Raw genomic sequence first — 17723 nt, 5'->3', positions numbered from 1 at the left:
CCCAGGACTCCAAGAGATCAGAACCCAGGAGTGGAACCCATCCTGGGCCCTGGGAGTTCTTGGGGTTGGGCGGGGCCTGCCCTGCCTCAACACAGTCGCAGTGGTCGCTTTGGGGAGAGAAGACTAGCCTGGCTCAGGGGCTCCTAGGAGGCCGCTGACCTCAAGATGCCACTGGCCCTGTGGGAACAGGCCCTGGACAGGCTCAAGCTCATCTCAGGGGTCATCTTCCCCCTTGTAAGGCTGGGTCATTTATTCCCATTACGACGTCTTCTCCAGACCCCTCCCGAGTCAGCGTCCCCTCCCACAGCTGGGAAAGGCTGTGGTCCTTCCTCTCTGGGGCTCCACCTGGTGCTCCCAGCTCCTTCCCCTGGGCTCCTGGGGCCACTGTGGTGCTCTCCAAACTTTGCTAGTCACAGAAGCTGCTCTTTATCCTCACAGGTCACTGGGCCCCACCTCAGAACTAACCAGAATCCCCAGGGTGACATCTGAGACTGTATGTTCTTACAAAATCTCCCCAAATCTCTCAGATCATCTTCCAAGTTTGGAAACCCCCAATCTGTGGTAGCCAGTTGGTGGCTAGGGCCACAAAAGCCCCCAGACTGGTCTGGGCTCGTCTGACATGTTGCAGCCAGGATTCCATGTGACGTCACGGAGAACACTTTCCCATTGTGCTGCGAGAAAAGAGAGGCTGATTCTGCTGGGGAAGCAGGGAAGGCTTCCTGACGGCGGGGGCCTGGAATGATGGGAGGATGGGAACACAAGGAGATGGAGGCATGAAGGCGGTCTAGGGGAGGGGTCTGCAGCAGAGGAGCACAGGGCTCGTCCAGGGCAGCAAGGCATCTCCGTGTGGCTGGGGCGAAGCCAGGCTCAGAGCAGAGCATGGAGGGCCACCAGTGCAGAGGACTTGTGACCAGAGGGCACGGGGGAGCCATGAATGGGCAAAGGAGAAATGGGGTTAGAGTCATGATTTCCAGAAATCACCATGGAAACAGTACGAAGGACAATAATAAAGCCACTGTAGAGCGCACACCATGCCCAGGCATGTTGAGGGGGGTGGTTAATTCATTTCATCCTTAGGACAACCCTATGTGGTAGTTGTTATTATTACCCCCATTTTACAGATGGGGAAACTGGAATCTTAGGGTTAAGTAACCTGCCAAGGTTGCACAGCTTGGACTGGAGTAGGGAGCTGGAGGGAAAGAGGCTCCCAGGCGGCTCTCATAGTGGCCCAGGCGAGAGTGGGGGCCTGAGCTCAGGAGAGAAGTGGGTGACAGTGAGAGCCTGGAGTGAAGACCCTGCTGAGTAGAATGAAACACTTGCTTACTGATGGAGGAGGAAGGAGGAGACACAGAGGGAAGGGGAGGAGTCAAAGGTGGCTTGTCTCTTGCTCTGGACACTTGAGTGACAGGCGGCATCATACAGGAGGGGACAAGAGCAGAGGGGGCAGCAGTGGGGAGATCGGTTTTGTTGTGGGCATGTGGGGCCTGTGGGTCATCCAGGAGAGATGTCCAGGCTCAGGGGCTCAACCAGGACTGGGAAATTGGGGGTCCCCCTTGTTTCCCTTAGTGCTCCTTGCAACAGTCCCTCTGCTTCTCAGGGTGGGCAGCAGTCAGGGCAGGCCGCTGGGCAGTGGGTGGCCTGCATGGGGCTGGGGCCGGGCTGGACCCTGCAATGCTGTCTCCCAGGCACTGGCAGGACCTGGGCTACATGATCCTCTACATCACGGGGCGGCCGGACATGCAGAAGCAGCGGGTGGTGTCGTGGCTGTCCCAGCACAACTTCCCACAGGGCATGATCTTCTTCTCGGACGGGCTGGTGCACGACCCTCTGCGGCAGAAGGCCATCTTCCTCCGCAACCTCATGCAGGAGGTGAGTGTCCAGCCCCAGCGGGGCTTTGGCCAGGGGCGGGATGAGACCTCCACGACCCTCCTCCACTCCTGCTCCATCAACCCCGGGGGCCTCATCCACTTGCTCTGCATCCTCCAACTGTGCAAGCCAATGCCCAGTTTGCAAAGTACATTCCCCTGGATCTCAGTGGGTCCTTTGACAGCCCTGCAGGTAGGAATTATCATCCTCACCACCAGATGAGAAAGATCAGGCTCAGTGAAGCCCAGGACTTGCCCAAGATCTCAGAGTCAGACTTCCCTCCTTCATCTCCTGATCCTAAAGCCTAAACTCTTGTCTCTGCATCTGGTTATGCATTCAGCAGACACCTCAGTGCCTATCGTGTTCCTTCTGTCCTCGGTGTTGGGGCCACACAGAGCCAAATAGAACCTGGGATGTGCTCTCTGGAGCTATGACCTGGAGCTGTGTTTGGTCCTCACAGTGTGTTCCCAGGACCCGCAGCACGGTGCCCCTGGAGCGCAGTAGAAATGTAGAATCTCTGCCCCACCCCCCACAGACCTCCTGACTCAGAAACTCTGGGGAGGGGGCCCAGCAATCTGTGTTTTAACAAACCCTCCAGGGGATTCTGATGCTTGCACAATTTTGAGAACTGCTGATCTAGAGCAGGAGTTGGCAAACTGTGGCCCACGGGCTAAATCAGGCCCATAGCCTGTTTTTATGTGACCTGTGAGCTAAGGATGGTTTTTATACTTTTAAATAGTTGGGGGGGGGAATCAAAACAAGAATAATATTTTATGACATGTGAAAATTATATGAAACTCAAATTTCAGTGTTTATAAAGTTTTTTTTTTTTTTTTTTTTTTTTTTTATGAGGAAGATCAGCTCTGAGCTAACATCCGTGCTAATCCTCCTCTTTTTGCTGAGGAAGACCGGCTCTGAGCTAACATCTATTGCCAATCCTCCTCCTTTTTTTTTTTCCCCCAAAGCCCCAGTAGATAGTTGTATGTCATAGTTGCACATCCTTCTAGTTGCTGTATGTGGGACGCAGCCTCAGCATGGCTGGAGAAGCGGTGTGTCGGTGCGCACCTGGGATCCAAACCCCGGGCCACCAGTAGCGGAGCGTGTGCACCCAACCGCTAAGCCATGGGGCTGGCCCTATAAATAAAGTTTTATTGGAACACAGCCATGTGATTTCTCATGTATTGTCTATGGCTGCTTTTGAGTTACGACGGAATAGTCAAGTAGTTGCGACAGAGTGCACAGCCTAAAATATTTACTATTTGGTCTTTTACAAAAAAAGTCTGCCAATCCCTGATCTAGAGGAATAAAGACATGTAGATCGACAATTTACTTATGGGTAATTAGACAATTTACTGATTGGCAAATAGAGGTGACAGTACTGGGGAGGCCAGGGAAGGCTTCTGGGAGGTGGTAACTTTTGAGGTGAGTCTTGAAGCATAAGTATGAGTTTGTCAGGTGGACACGGAAACAGCATGTGCAAAGGCACTGACGTAGGAAAGAGCCTGGGATGTTCTTAGAGCTGCAGGTGTCCAGGATAGGGGTGTGTGCAGGGTCAGACCTGGTCAAGTGGGAGCTGAGGCCCCAGAGGTCATCAGGGACCTGGGCTTGGCAGGCCATGAAAGCCTTGGAAACCAGGCCAAGACCATGAACTCTCTGCTGGGGGCAGTGGGGAGCCATGGAGGGGCTTAAAGCAGGGGAGTGGCAGTGTCTAATTTGGGTTGTACAAAGATCCCTCTGGCAGCTGTGTGGAGAACAGATTGGTGGGAGAAATGAGAAGCAGGGAGACCAGTTGGGGGCTGCTGCCCAAGCAAGAGACAGAAGACCAGGATCAGGTGGTGGCCATGGGGTGGGGAGAAAGGCATACACAGGCGGGAGAGTCAGGAGGGGGAACTGTCGGACTCAGTGATGGCTGGATGGGGGTGTGAGGAGCTCTCAGATGTCTGTCTTGGGAGACCAGAAGGGATCAAGGTGCTACTACCCTGACCGGGGTCTCCGTGGAGGCAGAGTCAGTGTCTGTTTTGTCACCTATCTGTCTCCAGCACCTGGGGCAATGACGGCACAGGGCAGGCACTCAGTAAAGGTTAGCAGAATGAATGAGTGAATGAATGGAATGAGGGGGCACAGAGGAGGACCGGCTGGAGGAAGACGAGCTCAGTTGTGGCCACATCGAGGCTGGTGTGGCCGGGACACGAGCCACGTGAGCCGCAGGGCATGGCTCAGGGGAGGGGCTGACTGCAGGTGGAGACGAGGAGTGTCAGCAGGGCGCAGGTCCCTGAAGCCAGGAGATGGGAGTGGGAGGAGTCAGTGCTGGGCCCCAAGAGCAGGCAGAGGAGCCGGCAGAGGGACCACCGAGAGCCAGAGGGGGAGGAGGCCAGGAGAGAAGCTTCCAGGTGCCAGGGAGGAGAGTGCCCTTCTTGTGGCGAGGTGTGGTACAGCGAGGACCGTCCACTAGATGAAGACTGGACACTGATGGCCTCGGTGGGGTAGGGACACTTCACAGGTCCAAGGGGGCAGAAGCAGTGGAGTGAGGAGCAGAGAAGTGGGTCTCAGCTCAGAGGGGTTGTGCGGTTGGAGAGGACTCACTGGACTGAAGGTGCAGGAGTGAGCTGCTCCTTCTGAGCTCAAGGCCAGCTGAGAATAAAGCAACCAACGAGGAGCAGGCAGTGGGCTGAGGAAGGCCTCCCTTTGGTTCATCCAAGGCAGAGTCACCTGCGGGACTGGGTAGCAGTTCAGGGAGGGAGGTAAAAATCGGGGAGAGTTTTTCGGTGGCGGCAGAAAGGCTGTGTAGGGCAGGAGCCGTGTGGTCCTGTGTTTCTCCTGCAGCCCTCGGTAGCTGGCATATAGGAAGGGAGAAGGTGGATGGTGGAGAAATTCCAGGGCTGAGGCATGGCCAGGCGGGGGTGGGAGGAGGATGAGGGGGCCGGAGTGGAGGGGGAGAACACAGGGGTGCCACAGGGAGCCCAGGCTGGATGAGGAGGGGGTGAGGCAGGAGGGGATGTGCACAGAACACAGGCGTCGATGAGGCTGGAGCGCAGCTGGGGTGGGAGCTGTAAGAGGCGTGGAAGGGAGGGAGCGGGGTCAGCTTGGGGATGCGGACGTTCAGAGTTCAGAGAGGGCAGTTATGGGTTCAGTGCTGGAGGTGACGGCCACTGACCTTAAAGAGGCCGAGAGGCTGAGGTGGTAGGTGGGTTATCCACGTGGGCAGGAAGCCATCCCAGTGATGGCGGGACTTAGGAGGAAGGAACGCTGAGACCGGGGACCACAAAAGTCTCCAGTGAACTTGCGGGGAGGGTGAGTGAGAGAAGAGAAGACGACACAGATGGGGGCTCAGAGTGAGGAGCAGCTGGACGGTGAGCCCCTCAGAGGAGGGAGTGGGTGAGGATCTGAAGTGACACTGGGGCGAGGAGGAGCATGGGCAGTTCTCTGAACTGGGAAGAGGCTTCTGGGGAGGATGTGGGACCAGTTAGCAACAGGCAGCAGCCGTATGGTGGGCCTCAGTCTGGTGTGGTGTGGCTGGCCCAGGGTCAGGGGCCAGACAGAAGTGGCCTCTGGTCTTGGCCCTGTGATATGTAAGCTAGGAACTCAATTTCCGTGTCCACGAAGGAGCACTTTGCCCCCTTGTTACATAACCTACGGATAGTGCTGCTGGAGTAGGGTCAGCAGATGGTGTGGCCATGACTTACCAGGAGAGCCCTGCGTCAGCCCTGGGGTCTGGGTGCGGCATGGGAGCTGGGAGAGGAGGCCACTGTGGGGGGTGGTTCCTGACACAGGGCGGACCCATGACTTGGAGTCTAGGTGGGCAGATAAAGCGTCCCTAAGCAGAGGCTCTCGGTGTGGGGGGAGTCTAAGAAGACTTCCTGGGGGGTCTCCCTCCATGAGTTGCCCTGTCTTTCAGTGCTTCATCAAAATCAGCGCGGCCTATGGCTCCACGAAGGACATCTCCGTCTACAGCGTGCTGGGCCTGCCACCCTCCCAGATCTTCATCGTGGGCCGGCCCACCAAGAAGTACCAAACCCAGTGCCAGGTGGGTGGAGGCATGGCTGGGGGCCAGGGAAAGGGTTGGGGGAGTAGGTGGTTCATTCCTTCATTCATTCTATCACTTGCTTATTCATTCATTCATTCATTCATTTATTCAACAAACACTCCCGGGACCTGCCTTGGACCAGGCCCTGTGCTGGCTGCAGTGGAGATCCCTGGTGGAATCGGATGTCACGTCATCCAGTCTAGCGGGGGAGATGGGGAAATTGGCAGACAATGACAGTGCAGTGTGGCAAGAGCTATAGTGCATGACGGGCAGTACAGGGAATTGTGGGGCCCCAGAGAGGAGCAGCTAGGCTGGACTCAGGGGCAAGGTTGGTTTTTGGCAGCTTGAAGGAATTGTCCAGAAAGGGCCTGAGGTTGGAGGAGCATTTGTGACAGCAGCAGCAACAGCAAAGGTCAGGAGGTGACAGAGCACATGCATATTCTAGGAACTGCGAGTAACTCAAGCTGGCTAAGCCTGATGTGGGAGGGAGCGGGGAGGCGGCCGGAGCGGCAGGGCGCCTCGATGGCCTGTGGGCCTTGCCAGGTTGGGACTAGGTCCTCTAAGTCTTTGCAGTGAGTTTGTGATTCAGAGAGAGAACCGTCAGGCTGCAGGAAGGTGGATAGAGGAAGGGGACAGTTGATGCAGAGAAGGCAAAGAGTCTGAGAGGCCTTCCCAAGGGAGGATGGATTGGATTTGGTAATGAACGGATCAGAGGTGTGGGATGAAGGAGGGGAAAGCCAGACTGGCACCTCGGTTTCTGGCTGGGGTGATGGCGCAGGTGGTGCCATTACTGGGACTGAGAAGCAGGTTGGAGAAGGAGCAGACTGAAGGGAAGGTGATGATCTCCTTCCGGGGCATGTCGGGTGTAAGGTGTCTGAGACAGACCAGCAGGTGGAGGGTCGGGAAATGGTGGGACCTCCGGGTGGGGAGCACTGGAGACTAACCGCCTCCGCATCACGGGGAGATCTTGTTGACACGCAGGTCCTGATTCCATTGGCCTGGGGTGGGGCCCGGGCTTCTGCCCATCAAGGGTCCAGGTGCTACTGATGCTGCTGGTCCATGGACCACACTTTGAGTAGCAAGGCTCTGAGGTCACGGTGGCGGCAGGGATTGGCAAGAAGGGCAGCTGTGGGGGCCAGAAAATGACAGAGTTATACTGGGAGAAGCTGGATGGTGGGAGAGACTTACATTTTGGGATTTTAGTGAGTGACAAGGATGGGAGCTTCATCCCCAGAGAATCTAGAGAACTCTGGTGTATCCCACCCATGCAGACAGAAGCGAGCAGTTCTCCAAAGCTGGGTGGGGAGCCTTTAACGGTAATGAGCTCCCCATTTCTGGGAGGTTCCCTGGAGAAGCTGGAGACCCCCTGGTAGCGTGTTCCAGGGAAAGGGCCCTGTTAGGGGGGCAGGACCAGGGGCCTGCCCGCCCCGCTGGCCTGACGCCTGTCCCCTCCGCAGTTTCTGAGCGAGGGCTACGCCGCGCACCTGGCCGCGCTGGAGGCCGGCCACCGCTCGCGTCCCAAGAAGAACAACTCGCGCATGATCCTGCGCAAGGGCAGCTTCGGCCTGCACGCGCAGCCCGACTTCCTGCGGAAGCGCAACCACCTGCGCAGGACCATGTCGGTGCAGCAGCCCGAGCCGCCAGCCAACCCCAAGCCCGAGCGGGCCCAGAGCCAGCCCGAGTCCGACAAGGACCACGAGCGGCCCCTGCCCACGCTCAGCTGGGCGCGTGGGCCCCCCAAGTTCGAGTCGGTGCCCTGAGGGCCGAGCTGTGCGCAGAGTAGAGGGGCCCTACCAGGCTGCCTGCAGGGACGGCAGGGGCTGCCTTCTCCCCGACACAGGCCTTTTCCTGCTTTTTCCCTCCCGTGTCTGTCCAGCAGTGTCCGACCAGAGCGGGGAGGGACCCTGCCCAGCCCTGGGGGGTTCCCTGGGCTGCGAGGGGGGGAGATCCAGGGGTCTCGGCGCAGCTGCTGCTGCCTGCCCCGTGCCTGTGACTGCAGGCCCGAGTCAGGGTCGATGTTTGTGTGGTCCTGGGGGCAGGCCAGCCCGGAGCTGGAGGCTTTGACAAAGTCGACGGTCGTTCTGAGTTGCTGAGGCTTCAGCAGCGATGCTAGGCGGGCCCCGAGGGAGAAGCCACCAGACTAGGGCTCAACAGGACTGGCAGGTACAGCTTCTTGGCCGTCTGGTGGAGGGGCCAGTGGCATTTGTGCCTGCCCTCCCTGTGACATCCTGGGTCACCATGTTGGGCCTGGCTCTCTTATGACAAAGTGGCCACTTTCTGGAGTGAGAAGATGTCCCCTGGGCTCATCCTATGTTCGCTGTGTCTGTCCACGGCCCGGGGGGTGGGGTGGGGTCTGGTGCTGACTGTCTGTCCTCCTGCAGCTGTCCATTATCCCCCCTTCCTGTGCTCAGTATCCTCACCCTCCTCCCGTGGCCCCTGAGGACAGGCGTTCCTCTTCCTGGAGTCCTGCCTGGTGCCCTCCCTTGTGAGGCTGTGGCCTTGGCCTCTGGCCTAGCTGGGCTGGCTACGAGCCCTTGAGCCTGTTGCTTGCCCTCTCTGGGCCCTGCCTTCCTTATGTGATTGGAGGGGGTCTCCCCAGCTGAGATTGGTGCGAGTTTTTGACTCCTAGTCTGTCCTGCACTTCTGCCCCCTGAGGCTTTTCAGGACAAAGAGCCCCTCGGAGTGTCCAGTGATCTGTACCTTCCACACTGTCTGAGAGAGGGGCTCTAGGTGGGCCGGGAGGGGGCAGCTATTGCTCCACCGCTTCAAAGGAAGCCCCTCTTGGGGGTGGGGGTCGCTAGGAAGGAACCCCTGCTCCACGGAGAGATTCGCTTTGCACTGATCTGTAAACCTGGTGGCCCAGGGACAGAGACTTTCCCCCCACAGGGACTGATCTGGCTCCCCCTCCCCAGCTCTGCTCAGACTGATTTCTCCCTTTCGGCTCCTGGAAGGCATAGAGCTGACATCCCAGGGTTCTGGAGGGTCACGTAATTTTGGCTCAAACTGTTGTATTCTCTTCCCTTCCTTCTGCCACTCAGCTTGGTTTGTGCCCATGACCTCCTCCTGGATCGTCCCCTGAGGGAGGCAGGGCTTGGCTCTCCTGGGGCCCCTTAAAGCCTGCCCAGGCCCTCCTGCTGCTGAGCCCCTGGCCTGGGCATTGGTCTCCTGCACTCCCCCTGTTCCCTGGCCATGTGGGCCTGCCTCTGAGCCCCCAAGGGCTGTCACTGAGGTTGGTCCCAGCTCTTTCAGCCAGAGCTCCATGTCAGAGGCCAGGCTGCCCCAGGGCCCAGGCGTCTGTGAACAGCAGGCAGCTGTGTCAGCTCAGTGTCGCTTCCGCTCAATGTCTACCTCTTGCAGCTCCCACGTGGCCAACGTCCTCCCCGACAGTGGCTGCTGGTGGGGGTGGCTGGCACCGCTGCTGCGAATTACCTGTCAAACTGGGTGCCCTGCTGAGGCTGGAGGGGTCCGAGTCCCAGCCTCCACCCCTGCTCTCTCTACTAGAAAAGTGTCTTCTCCAGCCTGCCAGCTCCTGCCACGTCCGCCAGACCTGTCTGCCAGCTCTCTGCCCCCGTTTCAGCCCTGCATCAGCACCCGAGCCCAGAGCTGCTGGCAAGTCTGTTGGGGCGGGGTGATCACCCTCAGCCTCCTCTCTGGTCCTGCCTCCTGGCAGTTCACACGGGCCCATCCTCCTTTGCCATTTCATCCTTCTTGGCTCTCCATAAGGCACCAGCTCATATGGCACAGCCACCTAATCCTTCCCATCCTTTCCAAAATGTACCCTGAGTTAAACTTGGGCAGACTTGGTCTGATTCTCTGCAACTCCACCATCTCCTTTTTGTAGAAGCCACTGATGTATTACTCTCAAATGATGAAATTATTAGTGTGAGATACTTCCCCCTCCGGTTAGATTCCCTCTGCCCTTCCTGAGAACCCCAGGCTGGGAGCAAGAGAGTGTGGGGACCCTGGGGAATCTGGAGTCCGAGTGAGCAGGGTTCTGTGGTTCTGGGGTCGGAGCTGGGACGCAGGACACAGCAGGAGGCCACCACCCCTTCCTTTCCAGAGCTCAGGATTGGGGCTCTGGTGACTCACACCTGAGATGCTGGCGGTGTACAGTGAGAGATTGTGAACAGACTCCCTGGAGCGTTAGTTGGCGTGTGTGAATGTGTGTGTGCGGTTCTGTACAGCGACCAACCCAGACGGCGTCCGTGCGGTATAGCTTTCATGGCGACCCTGTGACCAGCGTGCACTTTCTGTCCTAGTGGTTTGTTTCGTTTTGTCCGTCCAGTTCAGTTGGAGGAAAACAGAGATCCAAGTTGTGTTGTTCCCCGGAGGGGGTGCTGCCGCCTCTTTCCGAGCAGTTCTGTGACCCCCAGTCTGGCTGTTTTCTAGAGACTCCTTCCAGCTCCTGGTGTGCCTGCTGCCCAGGAGCTGGAAAACAGATCTTCCTGCCTGACCAAAGCTCCTTGTTTCTCGCGTGGCATGTTTGTTCTCCCCGACCCGGTGGCTGTCCTGACCGAGGGCCTGCCTGCCGCCTTCCTCGACATTCGCCCTGTGGGGGTCCAGGGAACATCCTGAGCCAGGGCCTGCCCTTCCAGCATCGTGGTGTTTCCTCAAGGCCCTGAGGCTCCACAGAGTAGTAAAGAAGTGTAGCCTCTTCCTGCATTTGGATGAGTGGCCCTCCTGTCTGGGTGCTGGGCTGCAGAAAGAAAACGTGTTTGCGTCCCAGTATTCTGGAGATTCCTGGGGGGTGGGCCCTCTGAAGGAAGGGAGGCTGGATCTCATGGTTTTTAAACCATACTTTTACCACTTTGGAGTCCATACCCACACCTTGGGAGTGTCCAGCAGACAAAACATGGCGCCATTTTTAAATGAAGGCCAGACCCCGAGGCGGGTAGAAATGGGTCCAGAGGTGGCCCCAGTTTTGCATGGACACTGCCCCACCCAGCCCAGGTGCGGCCCCGCCCGGGAGGGGCGCCCTGACTTCGAAGAGCCTTGCAGCTGACCCCGCCTTAAACAATCAACTTTCCCGCCAAATCCCGGGGGTTTGGGTGCCAAGTGCTCTGGAAACCTATTCTCTTTGGTTCAGCCAAAAGAAACACCCCCTCCCTCCTTAGTCTCCTTCTGGGCTTGGGGGGACTTTCTTAAAAATCATAGTTAGGGTTAAGTCCAAGCAGTGAGGCCTGGCCTGGGTCACGCTCTCCTTGCGGAGAGACCACCAGGGTGGTTGGGAGGAAAATCAGAGTTTGAGCCCACCCTCGGTGGGACAAGGAGAGGCAGATGACTCCAAGGAGGGGCCGGCCAGGAGGGCGGCTCACTCACGGGGACCCCCACCCTCGGACCCCGCCGTCCTTTTCTATTCGTCTGCTCTCTGGTGGCAGCCTGTCTGACCTTGTCCGTGGTCTGACTGTTCCTAAGTGTGTAACTCTCAGTATTATCTGTGGTGGGTGGTTCTGTGGTGGAAAAGGTTCATTCTACTCCTCATGGCTGCCTTGTACAAAATCCGTTAGAAAAGAAAATGTAAAATACCAGATTTCTAGCAAGACACAAACAGCATTACGGAGTTAAAAGATTTTTACAACTGGTCTTGATTTTGATGTGAGCTGCTTTTTAACTCTCAAACGTTGTCACTTAAATAAAAATCTTATTTGCCTTTAAAATGTGCTTTGTGCTGAGCTAAGCTGAGAAGGCTTTCCTGTTGCTCGTTTCTCCCTGAGCTGGGTGCAGGCGGGCTCAGAGTGGGGGCGGGTGAGGGGAACAAAGCTGGGCCCCAGACCACAGACCTGTAGCCCAGAGGGGCGAGGGGCGTGGCGGAGACAGAGAAGAGACGTCAAATATGCAGAGAGAGTCTTTATTAAGAAAAAGCAGCATTATCTAGGAAAGTCACACACCAGTTTCTTTCTAATAAAATGACAAAGCAGATTTCTTAAATAATTTACAAAGGGCAGAAATTGCTTGTGAACAGTGCCACCCCTCCCTGCACACCCACAGTGCCCCGCGCTGAGAACATCAATAGGTACCCGGGGGCCCAGGGTCTTGGAGCCTGGGAATCTCTGCTGTCCCCTCTCGCGGAGCTCCGATGAGGGGAGCAGGGGCGGGAGGTGGGTACTGAGAGCCTCGGCACTGGCGACACGGGATGATTCCCCACAGACCCCACTCCTGGGTACACAGCTCGGAGATTTCAAATATCTTCTGGTGCCTGCACTTCATGTTGCAAACGAGCAACCACAAGGCGCAGGCGTGGGATGAGTTTCTAGTCCAAGAGGGTAGTGGCATGAACAACTCCCCCCCGCTGAGGTCTCCCCGAGTCACTCTTTGGCTGTGGTAGGAGGTCATGGTGGGCCTAGATATGGCCGGAGCAGGAGAGCAGAGGCCCCGGAGCAGCTTCCCCCTGGGCCCTTGTCAGTCAGGTCTTTGATAACAGTGCCCCAGGGGCGCTGCTGACTCCTGGGGGCTTCCTCTGGGAACTCACAGGGAGGCACGGAGCCTAGGTGTGAGGGCATGGTGGCCAGATATGGCTTGTTTCCTGCAAGACAGAGCTCCCTTCATGCCCCTCAAGGCAGGGGAAGTGGGGACACCTTAGCCTTCCTTCCCCCCAAAATGAGGAGCTGGAAGGTGGCACTAGCTACTTGGGGCTCCGGAGTGCTCAGTTAGTGATGGGGTCAGTGGGGTCAGCAGTCTGGCTCCGAGCAGGTAGGAAGACTAGCACCCTTCCTACTCTGCTGGGCCCATCAACTCTGTGGGTTTTTCCAGAAAAGACTCAGTTCTTTAACTTGCCTCCAGATATGCATATGTGCTTATGCCTGAGGAGGAGGAGGAGGAGGAGGAGGAGGAGGAGGAGGAGGAGGAGGAGGAAGACACTGAGAGAGATGCGTGGGAGGGAGCATTACCTGAAGGGCACTGTCCTCAGTCACGAATGAGAGAAAGGGTCATGTCGCCACTAGAGATGGGAAAGTGGGAGGGACAGATGCCATTGGGTGCGGCAGGCTCTGAGGGGCCCTCCCAGCCTGGACTAGACGAGACCAGACCTGGCAACGTGGTGGGAACATGGCCCACCTGATGTACTGTCAGGGCTGGCAGGGCCCCACCTAATAGCTCATCACGGCCACGTGCAAATGGGGAAACCGTCCCAAGTTAGGGCAGCTCCTGACCCAAGCCCTGCCCGCAGGACGGGGTCCTCAGCAGACAGACCAGGAACTCCACAGCAGCCACGGAGCTTTTCCCAATTCCGTGGGCGCGCAGGGCACAGAGGAGCCACGGGGAGTGTTGGGGGAAGGGCAGGTCTTTCAGGAACTGGGTACCTGGCCACACGTGCGGTTCCAGGTGATGGAGAAACATGGGAGCCCAAGGCCCAGGGGGCCACGCACACCCAGGGTGCATCCTTAATCACCACCCCAATCTAGGTCTTTCATCCCCTCTCCTGTTGCAGAAGAGGAGACCGAGGCTCAGAGAGGGGGAGGGGCTGGCCAAGGTCACACTCAGAGCCAGAACCAGAGGCCTGCCTAGAAACACGGCAAGGGGGACCCCCCGGCCACTTCACTTTGAAGCATGGGATGCCAACTCACCTCTCTTCAGTGACGATGGCCTCATCCAGCTCTTGGGACAGCTTCTGGAGATGCTGAATTCCTGCCCCCACAGGCTCTAGATCACTGTCAGACTCACTGAATGGGAGGAAGAGCCGCATGTACCAGTGATGGTTGGAAACTGGTGGTAGGAGCCCCTCCCAACCCGGCACTGGGGCCTGGTCCACAGGCCCAGGAGATGACTGGGGGGACTGGGAATGCCTCACCCCAGACCCCACCTCCAGGAAGTGACATTAGAGCCACTTGGAGCAGCTGGCAGAGAACAGATGGACCAAGGCCCGTGAAGCCAAGGTCAGGGGCAGGTGACCTTGCAGACAGGTGAGCTCTGCTGCTCCCCACTTGGAAACTGAGCCTCAGCCTCCAGATGCTTCAGAACTTGCTTTGGGGCTCACCAGGAGGTTTGGGTGAGTGTGACACTGTCAGAGCTCAGCTCCCTGAAGGACTTCCGCAGGTCCCCCTCTAGCGGGGGGGCAGAGCTGGGCCAGAACTCGGATGTGACTCAGCTCGGGGTGCCTCTGGCTCCAGGTAGCCCCAGAAGGGGCTCAGAAGCCCCTGGGGCCCAGTTGGTATTTTGGGGCAGGGCATTTTCCTCATACCTGGGGGAGCAGAGGGGCTCTGTCGAGGAGTAGGGGCTCCGGAAGGCAGCCTCCCTCCTGGCCCGTCGCAGGGGGTGGCCACGTGGGCCTATCTGGGCGGAGAGGCCGTGATGCTCCCTCTCCCAGGGGTCCAGGGTTGAGTGGGCAGGGGCAGCTCCAGACAGCCGGGTGCTCCTCTGGCTCAGGCTGCGAGCTGGGGGGCTACTGCCCTTCTGTGTCCCTCTCTTCCTCCTCCTGGCTTTCACCTGGGTTTCCACCAGCCACTTGGTACCACTTTGGCAGGACTCCTGGATTCTCTGTGACAGGTACACGGAAAGGTGAGCACAGACAAGCCAAGGAGGAGCTACCCCGAGTCTCCAGGCTGTACCTCCACCCACTTGGCCCACCAGCTATCCTGCAAGTACAGGCAGCTTTTAGTCTCAGGAGTGAGGGATGTGGATGAGTCTGTGTGAAATGGGTGCATGGCAGGGACCCAGCTCAGAGCTGGGTGTGAGAGCAGTGGTCACAGCAGAACCATTCTCGGACATGGAGCCTGCATTTGTCTAAGCCCAGACCCTGTTGTGGGACACACGTTGACCCAAAGAATCAAAGGCAAGGCCCAGGGAAGACCAGGCTGACCCCCCAGGATACCATGAGATAATTGGTCTCCCTGCCTCTGGTCTCACTCACTTTATCCATCCTCCACATTTGTGCACAGAGATCCTTCTCAAGGGCAGCTCTGACCATGACACTCAACAGCTCAAAACCCTTCTATGGCTCCTCACTGCCCACAGGATCAAGCCCTAACTCATGGGCCTTTCACTCCAGCTGGGGGACGGCTGTGAAGGCTCTTCCTCAGCCAGGCTGTCTTTGCCTCGGCAAACCAGAGTCTGGAGGTTAGAGACTCGAGTTACCTTTGGTGAGTAACTTTGGTGACCTTGGGCAGCCTACTTCATTTCATTTCTCTGATCCCTGGGGTATAAAACAATCACAGGGCTCTTCCAGACAAGGACTAACATTTGGCTCAGAGACCTTTCTGCAAAGGGTTCAGAAACAGCTTCCCTCTCCCAAATCTTCAGATTCTCAATCAGACACAAAGGAGATTCCCCCCTCCCCCCAGTTCTCTCCTTGGAGGTCTAGTCACTCTCATGGCCTCTGTCCTTTCTAGGGGACACCTTTCCATATCTCCAGCTCCGGGTTTGAAGACACACCCACTTTGAAGGCCCACAGGTACCTCATACCCAACATATGTGATATCTTCTTGCCCACACATCTCATCTGATACCAAATCTTCTCACATCTACCTTCTGAGTAGCTCTTAAAGTTGTTCACTCCTCTGTAAGGCCAGGGCCCCAGGCCCCCTTAGGGGGAATCTGCTTCTAACTCCTTTTCCATCGAGTAGCTAAAGAACAAGTTCTAATATGCTAATTGGACCCTATTCCCACCCTGTTGAAAATTCTTCCCACTGGTTCCCATGGCTCCCTATCACTCTTGGGAGAGTCTAACACCTTCAGCACACCAGATCCCTCTCTCTTGCACCAGCTTGCTCTCTGTTCTCCGGCCACACCCAGACTAAGCTCCTGCCAGTTCTCCTTCATTTCTGGCTCTGGACTCACACTATTGCACCTGCCTCATACATTCCTCATTCTTCCTCTTTTGTGGGTGAATTCTGTGGAATCACCTCCTCTGGGAAGGCTTCACCCACCGAGCTTGTTTTTGGTGTCACCCCCCATCAGCCACTCCTTGCAATTTCCTATCACAATACAGCTCTTATCACCTTGTACTGTGAGGATCTGTTTCCTCCATGACACTGTTTTCCTTCACTCATTCAACTATTTGTTGAGTGCCAGGAACTATTTGGGGTGCTGGGACACAGCAATGAAAACATCAATGTCCCTGTCCTCTTGGACTCTGTATTCTTTGGGGCTCCTTGAGGGCAGCAGCTGTCAGCACCGAGGAAGCCCTCCATAAATTGATGGTTCGCGCTGTCAGCATTACCTGGGACACGGCACCCAAGGCGTTCTTAGCTGAGCGGGCCGCAGCCTGGAGACCCTGCTGCCCTGGCTCTGGGGCTTCCAGGCGTTTCCAGGAGGGGCCCACCCCCAGGTTGAGGCTGACTGCTCTCAGAGGCAGCCTCCTTTGGAACTGTCTGCACAGGGAGCCCAGGGCCCCACTGGAGGTCTCCGGATGGCTGACTGCAGGCTGCAGCATCTCACTCTCCTCCAGCTGCTCCTGGTCCTGGAGAGATCTTCGGCGCATGGAGACCCCCACGCTTGGCCACCGAGAGGCCATCTGCCTGGCCAAGAGTCTATTCTGTCCACCAGACCTTGGGAAGGAGGTCAAAAGGCAGGTCAGCAAGGCATCCCCCATGCCCAGGCTCCACAGAGACCCTGGGTACAGGGGAAGAGATGGGATGGAGGCCCATGGGGTGGGGTGGATGGCCGAGGCCGGGGGTGAGGGCACTCGGCAACTGTGGGAATAGGAAGGAGGATGCTTCCTAGAAGGCGAGGGCAGCGAGGCCCAGAAGAGGGCAGAGGCTGTACAAGGCCGGTCAGCATCTCCTGCAGTCCCTTGCTGCAAGTGTCTAAAACAGCTGTCCTTCCATCCCAGCCTGCTTTCCGCTCCCTGCCTCAGGGAGGGAGGCAGAGTCAGGACCGGCCCTCCCGAGCCTCAGCACTTGGCCAGGGCACCATCAGCGGCTCTTTCACAAACTCGCGCTGACCCAACGCGATCCCGCCAGGACCCCGCATACTGACCAGACACCCCGATTTCCACCTTGCGATACCCAGACGCCCACGTGCCGTGCCCATCCTACCCGCTCCGCCCCGGTCCCTTCAGAACAGAAGCCCCACTACGGCCCGGCCCGCACTCACCCAACAGCCCCCAACGTCGACCGGACGCCCGGCACAGCTGCTCCTCGCCCACTCCGGCCGATTTGAAACTCCGCGCGGATCCGCCCCTGGTCCTGTCGTCACAGCTGATTGGCTCCGTTCCCGCATCGCTGCCGCGCCCGGGATCCGATTGGCTCCCTGCTCTCGCGGCTGTGAATCCTGCCCGCGGATTGGCCCGGCCGTTCCCATTCATCCCTCAGGACCACGCCAGGCTTGGCGCGGCGAGATGCTTCCCCTTTGTAACTGCGGGTCCCGACCGCGCCCCTCGCCGGCCCAGCCCCCGCGCCCCCTCCCGGACGCTCGGCCCCAGGCCACTGCGGCCCCTCCTCGAACTGCAAAGGGTTCAGGCTGGTCGGACTGGGCGGGGCAGAGACGCGGGCCCGGGCTCCTGGGGACCCTCCCATCCTGTCCAGAGTCTCAGATTATCTGTCAGAAACAGCCGGCGGCTGGGAGCACGGGGCTGGGTTCCCGTGGAGGTTTTGTTTCAAACTTCTGTCTGCCTTCCGGAGACGAGGCACTGCCCTCCTGTGTTCCCCAGACTCCACCCAAACTCTGCCCCCAGGAAATCCCATCCTGGCAGAGGGAACAGACCAGAGTACATCACCCAGCCCTCCTCCAATGAGCCCCCTCCCCACACCCGGTGTGCCCCACTGACGCTCCTCTCTCTCCAGTCGAATGCCTTCCTCTAGAAAGCTCCCGCCACCATCTCCCTCTTTTACCTGGCCTCACAGCAGCACTGGCCACTGTCCCCATCCTCACCCGGTTTAACCCGCCCCTCTCACCTCTC

General features: G+C 57.9%; 2 protein-coding genes across 4 annotated transcripts in view; one reads left to right on the top strand and one right to left on the bottom strand.

Moving 5' to 3' along the window:
* PITPNM3 (PITPNM family member 3) overlaps positions 1-11472 on the top strand; it is a 94560-nt gene extending 83088 nt beyond the window's left edge. The window contains exons 18-20 of the mRNA XM_087440594.1: positions 1686-1869; positions 5762-5890; positions 7348-11472. Of these exons, the coding sequence (XP_087296720.1) occupies positions 1686-1869; positions 5762-5890; positions 7348-7650 (616 nt within the window). The 3' untranslated portion in view covers positions 7651-11472. The remainder of the gene's footprint in view (positions 1-1685; positions 1870-5761; positions 5891-7347) is intronic.
* A 250-nt stretch (positions 11473-11722) lies between these two features.
* On the bottom strand, positions 11723-16996 carry PIMREG (PICALM interacting mitotic regulator). 3 transcript variants are annotated; one of them, XM_087440595.1, is made up of 6 exons: positions 16919-16996; positions 16044-16371; positions 14067-14362; positions 13453-13548; positions 12778-12827; positions 11723-12440 (listed from the first exon to the last, which is right to left on the bottom strand). In XM_087440595.1, exons 2-5 carry the CDS (start codon positions 16335-16337, stop codon positions 12794-12796), a joined length of 720 nt encoding a protein of 239 aa, XP_087296721.1. In that variant the 5' UTR covers positions 16338-16371; positions 16919-16996; the 3' UTR covers positions 11723-12440; positions 12778-12793. The 3 variants fall into 3 exon arrangements, with proteins under 3 accessions (XP_087296721.1, XP_004433297.1, XP_014645309.1); XM_004433240.3 differs by having other exon boundaries at positions 11723-12413; XM_014789823.2 differs by having other exon boundaries at positions 11723-12827; positions 16919-16994.
* Between the last annotated feature and the right edge of the window lie 727 nt (positions 16997-17723).

The sequence above is a fragment of the Ceratotherium simum genome, chromosome 16, assembly GCF_057802395.1.
Source record: "Ceratotherium simum simum isolate JZ-2026a chromosome 16, ASM5780239v1, whole genome shotgun sequence".
Taxonomy (NCBI): Eukaryota; Metazoa; Chordata; class Mammalia; order Perissodactyla; family Rhinocerotidae; genus Ceratotherium; species Ceratotherium simum.
Note: the sequence above shows the minus strand (reverse complement) of the source record. Positions and strands in the feature narration are given on the sequence as shown.

Excerpts from the sequence above, each read along its gene's own strand:
- PIMREG (XM_087440595.1), bottom strand. The coding sequence starts at position 16,337 with ATGGCCTCTCGGTGGCCAAGCGTGGGGGTCTCCATGCGCCGAAGATCT. Across the intron at positions 14,363-16,043 it reads CCTTGGGTGCCGTGTCCCAG|AGAATCCAGGAGTCCTGCCA; the intron begins GTAATGCTGACA and ends TACCTGTCACAG. Across the intron at positions 12,828-13,452 it reads GCCATCGTCACTGAAGAGAG|TGGCGACATGACCCTTTCTC; the intron begins GTGAGTTGGCAT and ends TCCCATCTCTAG.